This window comes from Desmodus rotundus, chromosome 4, assembly GCF_022682495.2.
Source record: "Desmodus rotundus isolate HL8 chromosome 4, HLdesRot8A.1, whole genome shotgun sequence".
NCBI lineage: Eukaryota > Metazoa > Chordata > Mammalia > Chiroptera > Phyllostomidae > Desmodus > Desmodus rotundus.
Window position 1 is genome coordinate 90,022,674 of NC_071390.1, and position 25,539 is coordinate 90,048,212.

General features: G+C 38.4%; 1 protein-coding gene across 2 annotated transcripts in view; it reads right to left on the reverse strand.

The window, feature by feature from the left end:
* The window catches only part of UNC5C (unc-5 netrin receptor C), a 348,264-nt gene that overhangs the window by 72,988 nt on the left and 249,737 nt on the right, over positions 1-25,539 (reverse strand). For both annotated transcript variants that reach the window (XM_024574906.4, XM_024574905.3), the window contains exon 4: positions 23,648-23,751. In XM_024574906.4, coding sequence (XP_024430674.1) covers positions 23,648-23,751 — 104 coding nt within the window. The remainder of the gene's footprint in view (positions 1-23,647; positions 23,752-25,539) is intronic.

Consider the following 25,539-nt stretch of genomic DNA (forward strand, 5'->3'; position numbering starts at 1 on the left):
CACGGTCAGGGGGAGCAGAGCAAGGGATGATTTCAGGAAATCATCCAGGGCGACAATGCCGTCCTAACGTTTGGCCTTTACCTAGAGTTGCTGTAATCCAGTGAAGGGTTTCGAGCAAAGCAGCATAATGACACGGACTCAAAAGTTACTGTTTTAGGGGGGATGTGGATTACAAAGGAGGCACAAGGGAAGCTGGGGACCAGTTAGAGGTTTTTGTCATAGTCCTAGTAAGGCCATGAAGAGAGAATTAAGGAAGTAGCAAGGGGGCCGGAGAGAAAATAATGGCTTCAGAAGTGATTTGAAGGGACAAGGGACAGGGCAGATGAGTTGATTGTATGTGGAAAGGAGAGCACTCTTAAGAGGCCCCATCTCCAAGTTATGGTTTGGGTACCTGTGTGGGGATCAGGGATAAAGGAGACAAAAATGGTTTGAGGGTGGAAAGCATAATGATGGTCTTACAAGAAATTCAAGTAGCACAGCATGATTTCAGTAACGGCTAAACGGCTCAAACTTCCCATTGTTTCCATGAACAGAGTGGTATTTTTCTCTGTGAAATACTAAAACAACACAGCAAAACCTCGATGATGTGGTTTCTCTTAGATCACCTCTTTCTTAGCACTCAGTAGTAACTGAACATGGATGTTGATAAAAATAATTTATTCCCATTTTGTATTAGACAAAAGTGATAAAGTGTTAATTGAAAGGGAAAATGATGTGTGAGGCTAATTGTGTTTATCACATAAGGGATTGTCTGAATCAGTAAAAGGAATCCATATAAAAGCCTATAAATATATCCATTTATTAGAAAATATATCTTTTTAATGCAGCATCTCTAGAACCCACCACCACCAGAAAAAGGGACACTCTTCCATTTGAAGGGATTTCGCAGGGAGTCTCTTTGTATAAGCCCTAAGTAAAATCCCAAGAAACAATACAGTGTGTTTCATTATGCTAGAATTTTATTATATTGAATAGTAAGTGAGTAACTGCATTGTTGCAATGCTATTTATTTGTAAGCTGATCTTGGTTAATCGGGGGCCAGCACTTTGGTCTGGCCTCTGAATTCTGTTCATATTTTGGTCATTCCAATGATACTAGTTGATCTCACCCTGGGACTTTGCTTCCTCCCATCCCTCCCATCTGATTTACACATAGGAAAAGTCTTTCTGAGTTAAAAGTTATTTTTAGCTATGCAAAAAACATTCAAGAAGAGAGAAAAATAGGTTGCAGTTCAGAAAACAGTAAAAGGCTTTGCTCATAAACCACACCTCGTTGCCAGATTTGCAGTGAGGCAGAGAGCTATTTCTGTCTTTGCGGCTCAGTCACGGTGGTCTTTTCCATAATTTGGGGTGTATTTGAAGTAGTTGACTCAAATGTTTATAAAGACATGTGATTTTATTACCAGGTAATAAAAATAGTTACAAGAAGAGTTTAGGATGTCCTACTTGATTATTATTTTGTTATGTTTGGCTTGATTAATCCTGTTGTATGCAATTGAGAATCTTACTTTAGGAAGCAGTTGCCACAGGACCAGTTAAAAGGGCTCTCTTTGGCCAGACCGCCTGGGCTCAAAACTGATCTCTGCCATTTCTGTTCCTCACCTGGGTAAGCTTCTTACCTCCATGTGCCTCAGGGTACTCACTTATAAAACAAGGCTAATTCTCAAACCTATTCCATTAGGTAAGGATCAAATGAGTTAAGACACAGATTACCTAATACCTGGCATACAGTAAGTGTTCTTCAATTGTTATCACTGCTGGGTGAGTAAGGCTATACTGCAGAAGATGGGACAAAACCCAAACTACTCTAAAAAATACGAGAGAAATGGTGTTAATCTAAAGACAAAAAGCATCTTAATGTCTGAATTCCTTTAGCCTTAACTGATATTTTCACTAGGACAAAGGCAACTCACCATTAGATTACAGCTTTTTAAAAAAAGATCATTTATTTATTTATTTATTTTTAGAGAGAGGCAAAAGAATGGAGAATGAGAGGGGGAGAGAAACATCAATATGTGGTTGCCTCTCGTGCGCCCCCCACTGGGGACCTGGCTCACAACCCAGGCATGTGCCCTGACTGGGGATTGAACCGATGACACTTTGGTTTGCAGGCCGGCACTCAGTGCACTGAGCCACACCAGCCAGGTCAGATTACAACTTTTTAGAATTGTACAAGGAATATATAAATGATTAAGTATTAAATTGACCAATCTAGATTGTATGCTAAACTTAAATACATATTTACACTTAAACTCTATGAACCTACGTTTCCAGAGATGTAATTAACATGTGCTTTAGAACATGACATTTTAATCAGTCTGTATAAATATTACTTTCTAATTCTTTTAGGTTATAAAACAATCATCACAATACATTATTTTTTAAGGTATAGGTAGAAAAGATCTTTAATAAAATAAATTTTATAACATTAATCTGAGAAATTTTTATTATTTTACTTGGTAAAAGTAATAAAAAAGGGCAATAGATGGACAATTGATGGGCAATTTATATATTACTTTTAACTTTTACCTACACTGAGTCCATCCACCGTTTTATAATTTTTATTTTTCCTCTGTAAATTCTCCAGTTTTTTCCCCTGCTATTTCAAGTTCGTCCTCATCACTTGTTTTTTTAATGGCATCAGTTTCTACTCCACACCACCCCGTACAATGGCACACACATCATTAGTGTTCACACTTATCCATATCCCCAACAAGTGGGATTTCCTTCTAGCAACCTCAGCTCTCCTCCCCCTTGCCTGCAAGTTCAGGGGTGAGCTTCCTGAGCTCTCTTCTGCTTCTCTTTTCCCCCTCACAGAAAAGATTCTGGGGTGCAGGGACTTGTTTAATTGGAGATAAGGGAGAAATTGTGGGGCACATCTTATGGTTAGGGAACAATTACCATCCTTTGGGGTGGGAAAGCAGCGGATGTGACATGGAGGGCAAGAGAGCACCCTGTGGCCCCGCAGTGAATCCCGACCTGGTTTAACAGAGTTTGAAAGCAGATTTTCCCTATGCTGAAATTGGAAGGACAGAGAAGCTGAGCCAGATGGAGTGCGTCGGTGAAGAGTGAGAAAGGAGGAACACAGTGAGCTAGTGTGGAGCGTTCCAGATACCCAGCTAGGTACTCCATGTATGTGATTTCTCTACCCCACAACAGCACTGTGAAAGGGGTATTTAGATTCCCATGTTTCAAACGAGAAAGACATGCTAGCACAGCCTACACAGCTCAGGAAGGAGCATTGATCTGAAGTCAGCCCTGCCTGAGCTCTGGGCTCTCCTTTGTCTACTAAGCCAAGAACTGGCAGGAGGCACCTACAGCGCTGCAGGCTTGAGTGCTGACTGGGTGGGCTCTGTGTCCTGTGATGGTGGCTGGAAGAACCAGCAGCATCAACACATATCTTAACCACCCCAGACATGGGCTTGTGCTAGCCTCTGGCTGGGGCTCCCCAGGAAAGTGATGCCATCCACAGGAACAAGACATCGGGCCCATCCTCTGCTGACTCTTCTGGAACCAACACAGGTTTGATTTCTGAACTGACTGTAGAACTGGGTTTACTTCAACTGCAGAGGCCTCAGGAAAGCCTCCACACTCTCCAAAATTACTGCCCACGTTGTTGGCAGTGACTTGCAATGTCTTGGAGAAGGAGGAGTTTTTAATTTGACCATTAAAAGGTTCTGTTCCCATGCAAATTACCTGGAGAAATAACATCTTAAAGCACATAATGTAGTATAAAATATGGCATATAAATGACTAAGGGAAATGCTTTCCAGTTTAGGTAAAGAGGAGTTTGAAGGCATTAGGATTTCAAAATGAGATTCAGGTGCTCAGGAGTATGCAAAATTTTCTAAGTGGTACACACACAAAAATATTTTTAAGGGTATCAGTGTGTGTGTGTGTATATATCTATCTATCTATCTATCTATCTATCTATCTATCTATCTATCTATCTATCTTTAACTTCCATATGCATTTCATCCTAAAATGAATTGCCCCAAGAACTTGATCCCTACTTTTCAAAATAAAGGATTCTTGAATCCCAACCTTACCATGGTGTGTTGCATAAGCGAGTCAAACCTCCAGGGTGCCAAGCAAGTGCATGATTGGGAATGTGTGGTAGTTGACAGAGCAAGAGACTGTAATGACGAGGCAACAAATCCTTTTGCAAATCAGGTGGTTTACAATTCTTTGCTTTCATCGAAACTGAGGGAAGACTGAGTATGCCAGCTGATGGGCCGCTAAGCATACATTTTGATGATAGACCGTTATGTGATTTTTGGCATGCAATTCTGAAGATGTGCAAAGAAAGAGTTGAGTAACTCCATGTATTCCTATTTACTTATTTATGGATGAGAAGAACCTCATCTATGTTTGTATCTGTTATAAATGACGGATAGAAATAACACAGGTTGTATCCCGTCTCGTGTCAGTTGTAAGCAACACTCAGACATGCTAAACGAGCTAACTGATGGAGAGTGCAGCCCCTCTCACCGATTCGAAGGTCACTATCCAATGAAAAGTCAGGATTTATGCTAACTAACTATTTTTCAAAATTTGCAGTACATTTGGTTCTTTAGACAAATGTTGTACTAATCATAATGAATGTACTGACAATTGAATCCAAAAGAAACTGAACACTTAAATCTCTATGGTCATAAAAAATAGTATTTATATGCATGTTTTTATTATAGCAAAGCATGAAATGATCAATAAAAATTTTTATGCACAAATATATTAGGATAAAAATCTATAGAGGAAATAATGTTGAAATAAAAGCAAAAATAGAAAAAGAACACTATAACTACTACAACTATTAAAAATTGTTCTCATATTTTGTCAGTGGATGATGTTGAGTAAGAAATCATTAGAATGTTTGCAAAGATACCAAGTGTTTATAATAAAGCCAGACATTATGTTACATGTTATGTATTATATATTTATGTATAATAAAATATATGTCTATGTAAGTCTTTTAGGGGTATGCTAGCAAAAATTTGAAGACCATGCACAAAGGCATGGGAGCATGGGAAGTCTGTCTTTTGGAAGGGAGCTCCACCAGGGGAGAATGGGTGAGTCTGAGAACTAAGAAGACAAAATTACAGGATAAGAGGGGGAGTTGGAGACCAGTGCATGGAACCCTCCACATGTTTCCCCTGGGTGCTCCTGCAGTTGCGTGCATTGCTTCACTTTTATGTTAAGGCCAGTGAGATCTTGACAAAGGCACTTGAGTCTCAAGTATGAAGGCCTAGAGTTCAGACCATCCATCCCCTTCATTGGTTCTATACTTTTAGGGAAGTCACGTAACATCATTAAACCTGATTTTTCTATCGTTAGAATAAAGATACTAATATGTATCCTAACTTCCTCCTAAGGTTCCTGTGAGATATGAAAGACATAATATCTATGAAAGACTTTTTATGTCTGCTATATAAATTTAAGCTGGTATTATATGATTATTTTTCAACAGAGTAAATAATTTTTATTCCATACCATTAAGTTAGGGGCTTTACTAGTTTAAATGGCTTTTATAAATTTAAGTTTAAGTTTAATAAACAGGAAAGAATAATGTCTAATGAAAAATGAAAGATATTTTAAAATGTTTTTAATGGGCACATTTTTTAACCTAACAGCATTGCATCAAGTTCTATCCTAAAGACACATACTATTTGAGAAAATCTAGATGCTATGACTCACCCATGTTAAATCTAACTGAACACACTGTGCAGTTTGTTATGTTCTTAGGCAGCGTGCTTTCTGGCAAGGATGCTGAGCAATGTAATATAGTAAAGAGTAATCTCTACATTGTGACACCATGTTCAACATTCAATCAAGGAAAGACAATAAAAAATAAAGTCACCCTACAGCACCTGAAAAGTGTTGGTAAATAGAAAAAAAGAGAAAATTTACCCAGAAGACTCAAACTTGAGGGTGCACGCATCACACCCAAGACCATTTCTCACTCCACTCAGAACCTGCACTCACTAGTCACATCTTCAACCTCTTGGCCTCTTTGAAGCTCTAGGTCATCAATAAATTTCTCAATATTTTTCTGATTTTTCTTAATATCAGTAGATGATATATGTATTTTTTTCTAACAGACCAAAAATAAACCAAAAGATAGAAAAGCTCTTCTCAAAGCCTTTTCTTCCTTCTGACTGTCAGATCACCCACAAATATGCACAGGTCTCCTCCAACTAAAAACAAACCATCAATAAAATTACCCTTTGCCTTGCCCACCCATCTCAGCTATGCTTCCACATTCTCTTTCCCTTAGTGGCTAAACTGCATGAAAGAGCAGAGCATTCATAGTCTCCATCTCCTCACCTGCCATTCACTCTTCAATTTACTGCTGTCTGGATTCACGCTCACGGATCCGTTCGAACTTCACTTTCAGAGATGGCTAGCAGCCTACCTAGTTGTCCAGTCCATGGGTGTTTTCTATTCCTCTGATGTCTTATTGCCTACTGCTTATCTGGTCTTTCTCAAACCTCTTTCACGGTCCCTTTATTTCACCCATTGTTTTCATATAGTTCTTTTGAGGAATCTCTTTCATTTTTCCCCTTTTAGTTTTATAGCAGTGGGTCTCAACTTTGTGCATCGGAATCACCGGGGAGCTTTTAAGACCTGCCTGCCGGTGCTTTGGGTCCCACCTGCAGAGGATCTGATTTACTCGGGCTGACAAAGGGCTTGGACATTGGTGTTTGCACTTTCATTTTCCCCCTTTTTATTGAATTTATTGGGGTAACACTGGGTAACAATTGTACAGGTTTCAGGCGCACAACTCCACAACACCTGATCTATACACTGCATTGTGTGTTCACCACCTGAAGTCAAGTGTCCATCGCCATTTATCCTCCCTGTGCCCTCCTCCACCCTCCCCCACCCTCTCCCCGAGCTGTCACCACACTGTTGTCCACGTCCATGAGCTTTTTCTCTCTTTTTCTTTTTTGCTCAGTCCTTCCACACCTCCCGCACTTAACCCTTACTCCTCACGGCTGTCAGCCTGCTCTCCATCAATGAGACGGCTCTATTTAGCTTGTTAGTTCAGTTTGGTCATTAGATTCCACATATGAAATCATATGGTACTTGGACACTGATGTTTTTAAATCCTCTCAGGTGATGCTGCTATGCAGCCAGGGGTTTAAACAACCGGCATACATGCATTGGCTGGGAGAGCTCATTCACTCGCGCAGCTAACTCAACTGAACCTCGGTTGTGACTTTTGATAAGATCCATTCATATTTTCCATTACTTCCTAGGTAATTCCATCTGAATGCTCAACAAATATGAAAAACATAACGAGTGCTTAACTGTTCTCAATATGGCCTCACGTAGGTCCTCTCTATAAACCTGGTCTTCCTGGTCTTCTTCTTAATTAATGAAGTTAGAGTCTCCTCCCAGTGCTAAACTCAAGGCTGACAGTGGCCCTCACACCTCTATTCAAAACCATTCTGTTAAGTTATGAATGGGGCCAAAATGGTTTTCAAGCCTGTCCTCTTTTCCCCAGCATGACGCCGGCCTCTGTGATACTATTTTAAATCCAATAATTCTCACTAAAAAATAAATCTGAAAAACAATAAGTTCAACAAAACTATTCTCCATTGTGTCATTATTTCTCAGTTAAAATCCAAACTTCATAATGTGCCATATAAAACCTTTTGTAAGCCATCCCCAATTATTGCTTAACCTTGAAAACTTAATTATATTCTCTATCTCGAACAGAGATTTTCAACCTTTTTCATCTCGTGGCCCACATAAACTAATTACTAAAATTCTGTGGGGCATCAAAAATATATTTTTTGCCTATCTGACAAAAAGTAGGTATAATTTTGATTCATTCACACCAAAAAGCTATTGTTGTGTTGGCTGCTGTCATTTTTTATTTGACAATCGAAGGGAAAAGAGGTCAGCGCCCCTCACTAGATAGTCAGGTATTGCATGTTTTAAAAATTCTTGCAGCGCACCGGTTGAAAATCACTGCTTTGGACATATTGAACTTCCTGAATTGTCCTCAGTGTATGACTGTCATTTACGTGGTAACACATACTTCTACATATTTGTGCACCCTACCCAGAATGCCTTTCTCTTCCTTTTCTGCTGAAAGAATTCCACTCACTCTTCAATGTTTACCTTACGAGACACTTTTTGTAGCTCTTCTGTCTCTGCTCAGTAGAGTCAGTGTTTTCCTTTTATATGCAGCTCTAGCCTCTTTTCAAACCACTTATCATATTTTACTGTAATATCTGTGTAAAGTTCGTGGACTCCTTCCCTGAGAGCTCTTGAGAGCATGATTACAGGTATGTATATGATGTATTCAATGTGGCACATTTTGAACAACTCTGAATAACTCTTCAATTTGAAGTTCAGAGTATCTAGCACAGAACCCCAGCAGAGATGTTCAAAATGTATTGATTGTTTATCCAATGAATACTTTTTGAGCATCTACTATGTTGCCTCCCCCTTCCTGGTACCTGGAATGCATTAGTAAACCAAGTAATTCTCAAGAAAGAAGACAGTATATAAATGAATAAACATATTGGATAATTTCAGTGGTCCTAAGGGCTAGGGAAAAAATTAAATCAGCATTATATAGTGCTTTAGATCTGGAGTCAAAAACATTTTCTGCAAAGGGCCATATCATAAATATTTTATGCTTTGTGGGCCATATAGTCTCTAAACAGCAGCCATAGACAATATGCAAATAAATGAACATTGTCGTGTTCCAATAAAACTTTGTTTAATAAGTGATAGGTTGTATTTGGGCTGCAGGCTACAGTTTGCTGACTTTTGCTTTTGATGACAGGTAAGGCCTCTCTGAAGAGGTGACTATGCACTAGGACATGAATACCTAGAAAACACCAGTCACACTGAGCCAGAGTGTTGCAAGCAGAGGGAAGGGCAATTGCAAACGTTGTTGTTTGAGAAGCAGAAATAAAGTCTTCATGACTGAAGTGTGGGAAACAATGAATGAATGAATGTATGAACAGATGCATGAATGAATGAAGTTTATTCATACAGAAAATAAGAACTACTACCATAAGCAACAAGATTTTGTAAAGAACCATTCCCTTAAATGAGATATGTAGCACATTCAAAGAGAAGAAACACAGACATGACTGCACAGGAAGATAAAAGTCAGTAGGATCCACTCAAAATTGGTTCACTCATTATCTATTAAATAACTATTGTGTACCAAGAACAACTGCGGGTGCTAGAAATTAGACAAAATTTAGTCAAGCTTAATAATTTTGCCTTGCGAAGTTTCACATGATCATAATATTTTGATATGTAGAAGCTGAAAAATGACTTTTGAGTTCTAAGGAAGTGCTGTTATCACGGAACTAAGAGCAGCATTGCGATAAAGCCAGTAATGTATGGGAACTGCAAACATATAAAACATACCAATTAATTTCATTTTAGAAAAATATTTGGAAAAATTCTTGGACATCAACAGATAAAATATGTTTAAAAGTTACATATTCTTTAAAAAGGTTATGTGAGTTTAATTTCTCTTTTACATTCTAAAATTCTGAAATTTTCATATTTTGTGGAGTATGATTAATAGCAGCGTGAAATACAAGTAAGCATGTTTACTTTTGGAAAATTGCTAAGATGATGTCACAGTTTAAATAAATGAATTTTCCCAAAAGGTATCTTGTCTGGATATTATCTGATTAGTTCATGAAAACTGATCAGATATTTCACTGAAGAAATTAAAGCTCAAAAACATACAGTGAATAAAACTCTTTTTGGTCCCAGGAGAAAACACGGGCTTCAGAGATGGTGACACCTGGCTCTGTGTCTGCCCCACAGAAGACTTTGCAGCGTTGTTTAGGCTGTCAACTCCCGGGATCGCGGTCCTCCCCTGTACAAAGGGATGAACCTTCCTCCCTCCAGGTGTTGTGGGAGGACAATGAGATATGAAAGGAAGGGAGAGCACCAGGAATCAGGAAGCAGTCAATGCAATAAATTTAATTGCCTTTTCTCTAAGACTAAGGTGACCCTGCACGAAGGTATTCTAAACGTTGAGGATTTAGTGTTCCTTGGTGTCTCTGTTAAGAGGTACATATCTCCACATTCATAACACCAACCAGGGAAAAAAAACTGGGAGAAATCTGACTTTCATTTTCCCACTGCACAGGACTATCCATGTCGGTTTACGAGTCATCATTCATAAACTCTCCTGGTGAGGAAAGTTCCCCTTATTCACAGCCTCCCTGCCTGTGAGTGTGTGTGTCGGAAGAGCTGTCATATTTCTAGGCTTGCTATGTGAGGAGTGGTCCCCAGTTCTCACAGCAGGAAGATGAAATGTTTAGATATCCCCCAACAGTTAAGCCTTTCACTTCCACTGGCACCTTCAGTCCGTCGCAGAGTTCTCGGAACACTAACATGGTTTTATTAGGGGGACAAGTGATTCTCAATTTGATTACGTTTTAGGACCTCGCACACTGGCCGCGTATTGTGTGTTCCCAGAGAAGCTGCTGCTGCTCCTTCCTGTGTGTGGTGTGATGTAAGGATCAGCTCTTTATGGCTCCTAGGCGCATGGTTTTATAGTTTTACTGTGACTGATGTTTTATAAAACTCAGAACTATTGGCTGTATAAGTGCTGTCAGGGGAAGAGAATTTTTGTAGCAGGAACACAGAGATCATTTTTCAATAGCCGAGACCTCCAAAACCTCTTCTGAGAGGCCTCTCCAGCATTCAACTACCATGATGCTTCAAAAATTCTCTATTATCTCTTCCCTAAAAACTTTATTCTTTGGTTTAAATGTAGTATTGGACTTATTTATCATCAGCAAAGACAAAGAAAAGTGGATTAATATTTCCAATGGATTTGCCATTTATAGCTCATAATTAAATATGATATATGATTATAATCCTCAATTTAATCTTGACTTGCCACACTCATTTTATTACCTTTATTTACTCCCCTCTTCTCTTTCTAATTAAATATCACAGAAGCTGGACTACCTCAGACAGATTCTAAAACTTCCAATATAAAAGGAGGAGACCGATTTACACAAGACCATTATTTTTCAAACATTATTTATCTTCAGTAATTTTTTCATGTTTTACTATGACAACTGCTTAAAACATAACTATGTTCATGCTTTGTTATTAAAAATAAAATACAAATATTTTGGGTAGAACGATGTAATAATAAGAAATCAACAGCCACCTCTTCTCTCTTGTTGCCTCATCCTTCCAACCTCTGGGAGAAAGGAACACAGCCCAGGATGACTCCTACTGGGGCTGTCTAGGAGTGCCTGGCACCATGTGAGAGTCAAATATACTAAGTGTCTGCTCTGCGTCGTTCCTTTGTTTTGTTTAAGCGCATTAGTGTCACAGGAAGAAGAATGAATTTATAACCTGAAATTCCAGTCTTATTCTTCGGCCAATTGTTTCTAAAAGAACAATAGTAACAATATATTTGAAACTGCAATATTATAGATGTGATATAAACGGTGATGATGTTTTACTCTTAGATGACAAAAATACATGGCTGAATATCATTAAACATCAGGAATGTGAGCCCTACTTGCTACAGTATATATAACTACAAATTCTACACTAAGGAAAAAGCTTTATCCAAAAAGTGCTTCAGATACGCTTTCGCTGCCTTCAGGAAGGCCAATGTGTTAGCTTCACGTCTCTTCACCTTGCTGCCCGCGTCAACACAAGGTTGAAGCATTATTGTATCGTGAAATGATTTGGCTGCATCTCCATTTCTCTAAAACCCTGCCAAGTCTGGACCACAAGTACCAATACAACAATAGAATCAGTATCAATTTCCCTTTCATCAAAAAGCCCCAAAGTTAAAATCAAGGAAACATATAAGCAGGAATTGAAAGACACTATAAATCCAATGGTGATTGACATATGTTTACAACACTTGCAATATAATTCTAAAGGCTGAATTTTGTGATGTCTTTCAGAGTGATCTTTCATATCAGTGAAGCTGAATTCTTTTTGAGAGTCTTAAATAATTCTATGTAAGAACTTGTTTCTTCTGTAGTTCAGAATAAATAACATTACCTGCACTTTACTGATAGGACAGTGCAATTTATTTTCTTTCATGGAAGGAAAGATCAGTTACATTCTTTGCAGAAGTCCTTTAGAGACAGTTGAACATTGGTCAGGAAACTGCTAACAATAGGAGGTACTCAGCCCCCCCCCCAAGTAGCTATTGACAGCCTTTCCTCTTATGATACGCGAACTTTTTAACTGTGTGATTGGTTAAGGAATTGTCTAATCATATATGTCAATAACAAAGAAGAAGCACCTTGCAGTTTTCTTTCCTATTTTACTCTCCTGTGAAAGACAGATGCATTGTGTGTAATTATTCTCTGATTGGTATCAGGAGAAACATTAACATAATTGGCACATTTGTTCTAATTAACAGAGAAAAACTGCCACATGCCACCCAACATGAAAAGTGAGTCCAGTAACCACTAGCTAGAAAAATCCACATCTATCAGGAAGGTTACTGTTGAACCCAAAGTGGGCCCTGAAGTTAAAACACTGAGGTTGAAAATGACATAGCAGGACTGCCAAGGGTGTGTACACCTACGAGAATGGACATTCAGCCTAGAATCGTCGTATGCAGGTACATTAATCAAACAAATGGGAAGAGCAATTATGCAGCAATTATCAAATGCACAGTCAGACAAGCCAGGCTTCTAGAAGAATTAGCTAGAAGCTGGGAGCCTGCCAAGTTTTACTGACTGGTTTAGAAGTGACAAGTTTGAAGCTTGTCCTGTATTTGTTTGTTTCAATCTTGCCCTGCAGACCAGTGGTTCTCAAACTTCGTGGCATTTTAGAATCCCCTAGGGAGCTATTAAAAATCTTGATGGTCAGGCGGCTCATCATAATTAGTACATCAGTATGTTTAGGGTGGGCTGGAAGCACTAGTAATTTCTAACGATTCGCAGGTGATCCCATCTATGTCCTAGTTTGAGAACTGGTACTGCAGACTGGTTCTGATGACCGTGCTAAAATGCAGAGTCTCATCAAATGGCCTGAGGGTGAGGGGCTTGAGATTCTGCCTTTCTAAGAGGCTCCCTGGTCATGTTAATAAAATCTATGCATCACGCTTTGAATAGAAAGGCATTGACAATTCTAAATGATAACTGTAACTAACAAAAGCCTTCTGTAGACTTTCGCCACACAGGGTTTAGCTCCAATTGCTCCAGAGTCTGAAATCTTTGAATTATTTTCTTCTGGTTTTTCACACTGGAAACAGGTTTCTTACCATCCCTTGTAGGTACCTTCATTTGACCAAGAAAAATCTTCCTTATAGGGTAGAAATGAATGTTCTTTACCCACAAAAGTTGTGGATAAAAAGTGTCTTAACTAGTGGATGAAAAAGCTGTGGTTGATGTATAAGATAAAATATTACTCGGCCATAAGAAGCAATGCAATCTTACCATTTGCAATAGCATGGGTGGACCGAAAGAGTATTATGCTAAGTGAGATACGTTAGCCAGAGAAATACAATACCATATGATTTCACTCATGTGGCATCTAATGAACAAAATAAACAAATGAACTAGAAACAGATTCATAGATACAGAGACCAAACTGATGGTTTTCAGAGAGGAGGGGGTTAGAGGGTTGGGTGAAAAAAGCGAAGGAATTAAGAAGTTTAAATGGGTAGTTATAAAATAGTTACATCATGAGGATGTAAACTACAGCATAGGGAATATAGTGAATTATTCTGTAATAACTTTGTACGGTGTCAGGTGGTTACTTGAAATATCAAGGACACCGCTTTGTAAAGTACATGATTGTCTAACCACCAAGTTGTATCCCTGAAACTAATACAAAACAATAGTAAATGTAAACTGCAATTGAAAAATAAAAAAAGAAAAACATGCATGCCAAGTGATTACTGCCAATGTCCAACTCAACAAGAATGTGTACCACGTAAAATAAAGGTCTTAAAATACAAGAAGCAAAAGGCCATTCTTTAAAAAGTATGCAAAGAACCCTCCCCCACCGCAAGCTATCATGAAGAATGTTCTAGATGTTCTCTCTTGTCAAGAATCCAAGGCTACTTTGTTTATGCAGCTATTTCCTTCACAGATTTGCAATTAAATAAGCCACTCATTTCCTTGTGTTGACCCTTCAGTAGGTTTGTGAAAATATGTGTATTTTTATGCTTGAAAAGAGTTGGTCTTCAAAAAAGTTAAAATCGTTATCTTCAGATAATTGAAAAAAATAGCCAAAGGATAAAAACAAACAAACAAACAAAAGACACAAAAAAACCAGCAAGTGGAAATTGTAGTGACATTTTGCTCAGTTGGGACTTCTGCAAAGGGAAGACATTTGCTAAAAAAAGGAATTTGTTTTCCTGCTGGGGAAACACTCCTTTAATCGCAATGTGCCTGGCTCATTGCTTTTGAGAGCTGTGTTCACAGCCCATGCTGGAGAAGTAAACTTGTCTTAAAACTTGTCCATTTCTAAAGCCTAAGTTTGGCTATGAGGAGATAAAAGCATGTTGATAAATGAACTTATAGTGACAACAACCAGAGAAGCCCCAAGGAGAATGACTATACCTAATATTGGCCCAGGGAGCAAAATAGCACTGAGATGCCCTTAAAATGCTAAATTTTCCAGGGCAGAAGAACCATATAAATTGACTAGTCCAAGAATAGTTCCTAACCAGTCTTTACTATCAACTTGCCTTTCAGGGTAAGTAACTCTCTTATTTCTTCGTATTTACCAATAGAGAAAAAAATACCTATTTATCAATGTTTGAATCTTAAAACCATACCAAACAAACAGGAAGAAGAGAGACAGAATCATGGGTATAAGGAGAACATTTTGATGGTTGCCAGATGGGAGGGGGGTGTAGAGGAATGGGTGAAGAGGTGAGGGGATTAAGAAGTACAAATAGGTAGTTACACTCTGGTGGGTGTGGCTCAGTGGATTGAGCGCTGGCCTGCCAACAGAAAGGTTGCCAGTTCATTTCCAGGTCAGGGCACTAGCTGCTCAGGTGGGGTGTGCAAGAGGCAACTGATTGGATATCTCTCACACATTGATGTTTCCCTCCCTCTCTTTCTCCCTCCCTACCCCCTCTCTGAAAATAAGTAAAATAAATAAATAAATAAAATCTTTTTAAAAACCCCAAGACTTTATGTCTCAAAAAAAAAAAAAAAAAGAAGTACAAATAGGTAGTTGCAGAGTAGCCATGGAGATGTAAAGTACAATATAGGAAATGGAGTAGCCAAAGAACTTACCTGCATGGCGTAGATATGAACAATGGTGTGGGGATTGCCTCAGGGAGTGGGGGGTGATGGGTGGAGGGGGCCAAGGGGGAAAATCAGGACAACTCTAATAGCATAATCAATAAAGTATAATTTTTTTTTAAACAGAGTATTTTGGATTCTTGCTAAGTCTGACCACCTTTAGAGAATACTGGCTTTTTGCTCTCTATGACTGCCATTTTCACCTGCAATGAATTTACGTTATATAGTGCCTATAGGCATATGGAGAATCATTAAAAGAAATTCCAAAGCAAGACAACTTATAGAAGAAAAATAAACATTTTTCAAGAATAAAGGCTGTAGAAATAAAAGGCCTTTTTGTCCTCTCTTGACAGACACAGACTAGGTCATTGCCTGTTGCTGAAACGCCACTGAGAGACTGTGTGTGAAAACAGCTGAGATCTACTGACCACTGGTTTGCTTGGCCAAAATGTTCATTTGGAGTTTTTTTGTAAGATGACTCTAGTAGTGCTTAGCTGTCTTCAACTTCATTTGAAACAATTTTGTTAGATTGTACTGTGAGAGTGGTCATATCAGCGAGCATTTAAAAAAACTTATCAAAATTAGTGAATTATTGTGTACCAATTTTAATATTGAAGATGGAAGAAAATAAGCAACATTTTCAGCATATTATGTTTTATTATTTCAAGAAAGGTAAAAACACAAACTGCAATTCAAAAAAAATTGTGCAGTGTATGGAGAAGGTGTTGTGACTGATCGAATGTGTCAAAAGTAGTTTGCAAAGTTTTGTGCTGGAGATTTCTCACTGGACAAGGCTCCATGGTTAGGGAGACCAGTTGAAGTTGATAGTGATCAAATAGAGACATTATTTGAGAACAATCAATGTGATACCATGCAGGAGATAGCTGACATACTCAAAATATCCAAATCAAGAACTGAAAATCATTTACACCAGGTTGGTTATGTTAATCACTTTGGTGTTTGGGTTCCACATAAGTGAAGTGAAGAAAACCTACTTGCCCTGGCTGGTGCAGCTCAGTGGATTGAGCACGGGCCTGTGAACCAAAGGGTCACCAGTTCTATTCCCAGTCAGGGAGCATGCCTGGGTTGCAGGTCGGGTCCCAATTTGGGGGTGTGTGAGAGGTGACCAATCAATGTTTCTCTCCTCCTTTTTCTCCCTCTGTTCCCTTCTCTCTAAAGTAAATAAATAAAACCTAAAAAAATATTTTAAAAAAGAAAGCCTTTTTTACCATATTTCTGCATGTGATTCTCTATTTAAATGTAATGAAAACATTCCATTTTTAAACAAATTGTGACTGTTGATGAAAAGTGGATACTTTACAATAATGTGGAATGGAAGAGATTGTAGGGCAAGTGAAATGAACCACCACGGACCACACCAAAGGCCGGTCTTCATCCAAAAAAGGTGACATCGTGTCCATGATGGGATTGGAAGGGAGTCCTCTATTATGAGCTCCTTCCAGAAAACCAAACAATTAATTCCAATAAGTACTGCTCCCAATTAGACCAACTAAAAGTAGCACTTGACAAAAAGTATCTGGAATTAGTCAACAGAAAATGCATCATCATCTTCCATCAGGATAACACAAGACCACATGTTTCTTTGATGACCAGGCAAAAACTGTTACAGCTTGGCTGGGAAGCTCTGATTCATCCGCTGTATTCACCAGACATTGCACCTTCGGATTTCCGTTTATTTTGGTCTTTACAAAATTATCTTAATGGAAAAAAATTCAATTTTCTGGAAGACTGCAAAAGGCACCTGGAACAGTTCTTTGCTCAAAAAGATAAAGTTTTGGGAAGATGGAATTATGAAGTTGCCTGAAAGATGGCAGAAGGCAGTGGTACCAAACAGTGAATACATTGTTCAATAAAGCTATTGGTGAAAATTAAAAATGTATCTTCTATTTTTACTTAAAAATCGAATGAACTGTTTGGCCAACCCAGTAGGTCATCTAAGAAAAGCTCACTCTGGTGGGTCTACTGAGCTTTTAGTGTAAGAGATTTCACTTTCTTCTAAAAGGTCAAATACTTTCCAGATTTTATTTATTTAATAAAATCAAATTTGAAAATGATGTTCAGAATTTTTTTCTCCCTCAGGAATTACAATATGTCCTTTATTTCTCCATGCTTTTCCATCTTCTACTCTCACCCTAAGACCAGCAGCCATCTTATCTTCCCTTGCTTGGGTTAAAGCAAGACCTCCTACATGGGGCCCCTGCTTCCAATCTGACACTTCCAAAATCTGTTTTCTGTAAGCAGAAAAATTTATCTCTGAAAAACATGTATGAGGACACGACAATGGTTTACTTAAAATCTCCGATGACTTTTCGCACACTCAGAAACAACTCCAAAGCGCTTAGCACGTCTATAAAGTCCCGAGCTTGTCCTTGGTGCTCTCACTGGAGGCGCTCTTGCCCCTCTGGGCTCACCGTGTCTCAGAGATGCCAGCCTCCTTTCAATGGACGACCACCACCCACGTCAGCTCCTTCCCAGCCTGCTCCCACGGCCTGGAGCTTTCTGATCAGGATCTTTTTCAAATCTCACTCTTTCCTGTCATTCAGATCTCAGCCCAAACATTATCTTCTCAGACAGATTCTCGTTGGACTTTAAAGTGACTTCCAATCCCCGGCAACCATCCACCTTGCAGATAGGACTTCGTCTCATTTTTTTCCTCCTTGCAATGATCTGACAATGTCTTGCTCATTTATTTCTTTTCTTACTTAGTGTTTTGCTTTGTTTTACTATACTTTAGGGACTTTGACTAACTTGTTGTATGTCCTGCAACTAGAAGAGTGTAGAGCACACAGTGAATGGACAATAAATATTTCTTGACTAAATAAATCAATTAAGGATTTAAAAAAACTGCATTTTGTACTCTAGGCTCAAAGAAACCACTGTGTACATATAGAAGTCAAGACACAAATCTATTACAAGTCAGAGAAGGTTTCTTATTTCTTTAAGGGGTTTTTTTGGATTTAGAAAGGACTAATTTTTAGATATTAAAAAGGTTTATTATTTATATTTTTCTAAACATTGATGTTGATATCACTGAATTCATTATTTCTTTTTAATTTGGTTTCCTCGGTTATCTTGGCTTGTGGTAATCTCTGTGTATATTATCTATTAAAGACAGATGATGGCAGGAAAACATAGGGGTGATTGTAGTAAAGAGGTGACATCGGCAAATGTCGATTGGACCAATGCAAAGCTTGCGAGCTGACAATGAGTCAGGAAAACTAATATTTTCCCAATCTGTTTGCAGGCTGATAATCATCTCAAAATCAAAACCCCTTCTCGTTGCTGTATTATGCATGCTTGGAGAAAATTCCAACAGATATTACTGGGCACTGAAAGCGATGTCTCCTTCCAAATTGGTATTCAAACCCTTCCTCTCTCTCTAAAGCTCTGTTGCTTGCAGAGAATATAAAACACAGCTTGGGAGACACTGCACCTGCATGGAATGCGTCCACGTGACGTTCCAGCCATGAGGGATGGCAGCGAAGCAGGCGTGCCTCTCGTGAAACAAAGTGTTCAGTGGTCACATTAATAATCAATTAGCCGGAGAGCCACCTGATGCTGCTCATTTGGCTGAGCCCCCAGCGGCCAGCGGCTTTTTGCTCTGGCAGCATCGGCTTTAAAAAATCTGCTCCCTGTTTATCAAGACTAAACTCAGCAAAATCATCTATCCTTTGCCTGTCACTCCATATTTTCCCACTTGCTAATTAAAGATGCAAATGTTGAATAAAGTGATGGCTTTGAAGCACAATTGGGTCAATAACTTGAACATTGTTCCCTGTTTCTCCAATTAAACCCCTATGAGAAATAGCTCAATTACAATTAGAGGAGCAATTACCCCCTTGTTAAAGGTGAAACAAATCATGGGTTTTAGCGAAAAATTCAGTGTTCTTTCTGCCTTGCCAACAAGCGTTGTATCCAACATTGCTGTTTCAATCCCAGTACTCTCCAAAAGAGGTAGTCCAATGAAATAAAGCGCCTCTGAGTGTATTTCTGGCTCACCATGTGACAGCAACATTTTCTAGGCCCACACTAAAATGAGCAAAGGGGGATTCATTTCACAGAGCGCCGCTATCACGTCGGCAGAACACCCAGCGCCGGTCGGTGGCCGTATTAATTTCCCCGCTCCTTCAGGGAGATGCGGGGGTTTCTGTTCAAAGGGAAACCGATGCCTTTCCAGAAATAGAAGAAGAAAAGGATTCTATTTTTGCCTAGATCCTAGCAAGAATTATTAAAAGTACCAAGCAATATCATTTTAGAGTATTTTTAGAAATTTCTTTCTTTCACCCAGTCTATTCTTTTAGTATTACTATTATTCTTATTAACCTGCCCGATAGTCCCCAAATGAAAGTACAATAACTCTCAATGGTCTTTTATTCCGGGGTCTAGTGGATTGGAACCTTCAACCCACACTGAGTTCCCTCATGGGGCTCCATCTTCGGAGGTGACAGACATCATTTTTCTGAAAAGTTACATTTCCTGAGTTGCAGCTCCTGTGTCATATCTATCAGGGACTCTTTACTCCACTTAGTTAAATATACTTAGAGAATCTACTTCTACTAAGGAATCTATAGTCAGCTGGTGGTAGAGATAAACACAAAAACCCCTTTCTGCTCCTACTTTATTGCAGTGATATTAGACAGCAGAGGAGTAAACAGACACATTTGAATAGAAGTAGTTGTAGTCAGAGCTATACAAAACCAAGGTATCTAAGTGCTGCCATTCAGCCACTCGCACTGGCTTGTCCACACCAGGTGTCAAATATCAATGGTTCCGTATTTGCCCCTCACCCCGTGTGCTGCTGGCTCCGTGGGATGCCTGGGCCATCTATGATCCAGCAGCTAAAGAGTTCATACCGTTACAGCACAAGGCCCTCAGACTCTGCCCTGTGCTAAGGAAGCCCTGCGGTTGTGTAATATTTTGAATAAAGAAAATAGATGAAGAAAGGCCTTGGTAAGGAGACCAGAGGAGGAAGTAACCAGGCCTAGGAAACACCTGCTCATCCTGGGGTGCCCACCAACGTAGGTTTCCTTTACTGATGAATATTAGTCAGAACTGTCAGCACCTGAGAGATGGGGAGTGCGAGCAATCCTGGTTTGGATTGCGATGTCATTCTCTTTCCTTTGCTCTGAAAATGAGAACTACCGACCATACCCCTGGCCCAGACTTCTTTGAGAGAAAATGTGAGGACTGGCCCAATGTCCTGGGGTCAGGAGGACTAAGTGGAGAACAGTAACCTTAAAATCAGAGTAAGGACAGCAGCACATCAGGACTTGTAGGTATTGGTCATTGATAAATTAGATATTTACATTAATAAGGGTGTGTCCTTGTTTTAAAGCTCAAAATATCTTCATTTGCAGCATTTATGGACTCTAACCAAAGCAACTGGGTAGAGAACACAGGAGGGCATCTTGGTGATTTTTTACAGGCCAGAGGCTTCATTCCTCATACCCCACAGTGCCCAGCAGAGGCGCCAGGTGCTTAGTGACTATTTTGAACTGAAGAGGTGGAATTCAGTGTTCTGTGAATCATTAGGCAATAGTAAAATACTAGTACTAATAATGGCTGATGTTTCTTGAGTGTTTTCTGCATGTTTGCATATATTATCTCATTTGAACTTCATAAATAGGTTCCGGATAGATGCTACCATCATCTCCATTTTGTAACTGAGGAAACTTAGGTATAGAGAATTGAAATATCTTGCCCAAAGTCAGAGCTTAAAATGGTGATTCTTGGGTTTAAACCTAGAATTCTGTAAGATAATTAGTTTCACATCCTATAGTGGAGACGAAAGCCAAAATAGGGGAGAAAATTAAATTTTATTTATTACCTCAGAAATGCCTAATTGTTTGGACCAAATAGGTACCATTTAACTTAAGATTAGTAGAGCCTTTTAGAAACTTATTGACTTGTACGGGAAGAAGGAAAATTACTGCTTTCTGATATTCTGTAAAGACTGTACCTGATTACTCCAGTGGAGCCAGACATATACTTATAAACCAAAGATCAATTGATTCGATCAACCGTGTATTCATTGTGCATTTACTATCCCAGTTCCACAGAGTCATTTGCCTGGGGTACAAAAGAAGCAGAAGTCCTTGCTTCTGTGGTCTGGTAGCTTAAGGACAGATTTTGTTTACGGTAAAACATAAGAGCTTTACCTGCTGGTTTTCCTTTAAGATCAATATTTCATTCTATGCTATTTTTATACTTTTAGATTACTCAAACAAAAAACCAGACTATGAAATAATAAATGCATTTATCATTAAATTAAAATAATCTTATGATATTTTAACTCACCAAATTACATTCATCCCTTTCTTTTTTTAATTTACCTGCCACTTGTGAGTAAATGATAGTTGTAATGTGTCACATTAAGGTAGTAATTAGCTCTCTGATCTTGGTGATTCTAAGGATGTAGAAAGAGTCTCCATAGGAGTTTATTAGCCTTCTCTCCAGCATATGTGTTTGATCTCTCTTTTTCACAAAAAAGAAGAAGAAAATGCATTATATATTGTTCTTTGAATGTCAGTGGGTTTATGATTTTTGAGTTTGCCGAGTGTTAATTGGTCTCTTCCAAAGTGATGATAGAAATAAAATTCACAGCCGTTTAGTTTGCAGTCAGGAATCTTTACCCCTTGACAAAGTGAACCACTGAAAAAATGAGGACGTTACCAGGATCTTTCACTGCAAGGCTTTGCAGTGATCAGCTGTCTTTAAGAAACACCGAGTGAAATAAGGCTATAGATACCCACGTTACCCAGGATGTGTTTTGGTCTTTAAGGTAGATTCATGGAGGAGTTTGCATTAGATTTTAGAAATACAGTTGGGAGACAAATGCAAATGTAATAAGTAGAATGAAATACTGAATTGAGACGAGTTGCCTCCTTTCTAATCACAGTAAGTGATTTTGTATGTCATTGTTGGAAGATCATTTGGTGTGGTTGGAAAAAACCAACTATAATCATGCCCAAATCTCTAATGCAATGCTAGAGAGTGCCATGGCGTGCCAGTCACAAGGCAAAAACAGCTCTCTGATTTCAAAGTAAAAAAATAAATTTTATTAAGAGTGTCACTTTGTGTCTTCTCATTGACATATGAAGACATGAACGGAGGTGAGAGAAAAATGGAGTCATTTTGTAAGGGCACTGCCTAAATTTCTAATTTATTATTATTATTTTGAAAAGAGAAATCAGATGTTTAATTTTGTTGTCAGCTAACTGAACTGATTCCCACCTTTGCTTGAGCCTTCAAAAGATTGAAAAACTGTGGAAATCTAATACCAAGTACATTGTAACTATACAACATTTTTGGACAAGTTGTAAGTCCAAAATAGTAGTATTTTGCAATTTCTTAGATAGGGATAATTGAGGGCTTATTTTTACAAAATACTAGCTGACCCCCATATAGGCCTAAATTGTAACAGTATTAGAAATGCCTCTTTCCATATACAATACAGAATAAAAATTCTAAAGGACTCAATGTAGTTTGGAGGCTAACGAGATCTGCCGACAAATTGGCAGCTACGTCATTTGTCAAATTAAAGTTTCTCTGGGCTTGTAGGACACTGGATCAGCTAGGACAATAGTGTTTGATGCAGATTAGGGTGTCTCCCAGGAATCACAGAGGGTAATATTTTTCAGAGTTTGAAATTATTTCTTAACAAATGAAAAACACAGTACAAGATGATTTTCCTCAACAGCATGCTCTAAGCCGATGGGAGTGTCTCAAGAAGTGCCTGTCTGTATCCCCCAGAGATAGGCAGTTTCAGAGAACACTGCATTGTATGGTGCTGAAGAACAGTCGTGGTACGAATGTGATTCACAATACTGTGTTCGCAATCAATAGGCTTTGTCTTAGTGGAAACAGAAAACGAAAACAGAGTTTGATGGAAAGCTTGTAGGATGACATTAATTGACACTTGTCATTCTTCAAACATGTTTTTATTCATGGTGTGTGAATGTGCCTTTTAGGTATATGGAGAGTGCACAGGCTCACTGACATGAACACACACACACACACACACTTTTTTGCATATTAGCAAAACTGACAATAAAATTGATGATGTATTTTTAAGTCATACCATCTCTGTCTATGATAAGGTCCAGATAAAATAAAGCAGTATTTCTGAGTTCTTGAAAGAGAATGACAAAATCAAACCAAGCCAACTGTGGCTTTGTCCAGTGGGGCATTCTAATTGACTCACAAGTCATTAATCAGTTCCAATCAATCTATTTTGCCAGCAGCAGGCAGTTAGGACTCCATTACCAACCATTCATCATGCCATACCCTAATTCACTGCACCATTAGCCATGGCTTAGGCCTCTGTTAGAATAACTAAGTGCCAGTTGCTAAATGCAAAGAATTTCTCTTACTCACCTCAGCCACTGGAATCCCTTCAGGTGGTCGACACTGGAGCAAGACTTCCTGTTCCAGCAATACTTCCTTTCCCAGGGGCTCCTGCTCAAATGTCTTCCGTAGATCTGGAAAGCACAGGTAATAAAATACATGACAAAAGTAACTTATATGTATTCATTTATAGAAAGTATAATAACAGTTTTCCGGTTTAGTATTTTAGGTGCCTTTGTATTTTTTTTAAACCACCTGTTAGTACTTTATCACAATCTGGGTGATTATATTCTGTGTGGGGGAAATTATGAAATTCGGAGGCTATTAACTGTTCCAACTTTAATTTTCACTGGAATGCTCATATTAACAATTAGTGAAATTCATTCCTTGCATTTTCGTATTGATTCTTGATAATCAACAATGATGATTTTATTTTTAATCAAAAGAACCCATCATCATGATTCTTATAGAGTCCTCACGTACATAAATATTTTCCTCTCTCTTCACAACCAGTACTATTAAGTGTTGTAATAACTGAGATCTTTTGATCAATAACTCAAAAGCAAGTTTCCAGTTGAGAGTGAAAAACAGAATGCTGGAGTCCTGAAAGAAGGAATATAATCTCTTGAGGTGCCTCAAACACAAGGCAGGGGAAAGAGTAGCTGTTGGAATGACTCCAGAAATCTCTCACTATGTAATTATGTGGCTATTCTTCAATTAGAAAATTAAATAGTCATTTCTGCCCACATTCACCAAGTACCTAATTACATATTTACATAGTTAGAGTTGCCATAGCAATATGGAGACTTTTAAAAGTTATTATAGATTGACACAAAAATGTTAGAAACTAGCTTGTCATTTTAAATACCGACGTTAAAAAAGTAAATGATTCAGCCATAGAGCTTTGAAGTAACAAACAAAGAAAAAGCACACCAAAAAATTTTATTTCATATTTGTACAATTCAGCTCTTTTCAATAAAAAGTTATTGGAATTTTATCAACTTGATTTTAATAAAAAATTAATGTCTCTGCCCTTTTAACTCATATACCCAATAAAAACTTAAGAACCTAAAAGCACCATTTTAGCCTATTGAACTAATAAGTGGAAATCCCAAAGCTCCACACGTGTATAACTCTAATGTCTTTCAAAGAACTATCAGAAAGCACCACCTGGAAAAAAAATGCACTGAGAAAAAAATTCATTGTTACATTCTTCCCATTTTGTTGAACTTCTTGACAAAAGAAAACCTTCAAGAGCTCAGGGACTGTGAGAAAAAATTGGATCTATGTGGGTCTGAGGTAAGACAAGTCACTCTGCAAATGGTGACAGGATTTTTGTCAGAAGGGCTCTTTTCATTGATTGTCAAGAAATTGAGTGTATTGTAGAAATGGACATTTAAAATCCAGTTATTAAAGTTGAAAGTTATCTAAATCATGCCCTTAATTTACATAGAAGGAACATGTTTACATAGAAGGAAATTACTCAAAGCCTCACAGCAAAGTAATAGATGTTGCAGCAGAACTCCATGAGCCCTGATTTGATACGTATTTCGACATCTCACACATCCCTTTAACATCTCTTTTGGTAAAGCTGTGCCCTTCCAACAGAAACACTAAAAACTTTCTCTTCTCATATGGTAGTTCCTCTTTTTTCCACCTGCATTGAGATGAAAAATTTGGTAAAACACTAAATACTAATAAAAGTGAGAGCAGCAATGAATACATTTTATGGGATAAAATGTTCCTGACAAAATACATCTATGTTTTTTGAAGTATATTTTACTGATTATGCTATTATATTTTTCCCATTTTTCCTCCCCCTCCAGCCTTCACTCCCTCCTCCACCCTCCAGCATTCCCCACACCTTAGTTCATGTCCATGGGTTGTACATATAAGTTCTTTGGCTTCTCCATTTCCCATAC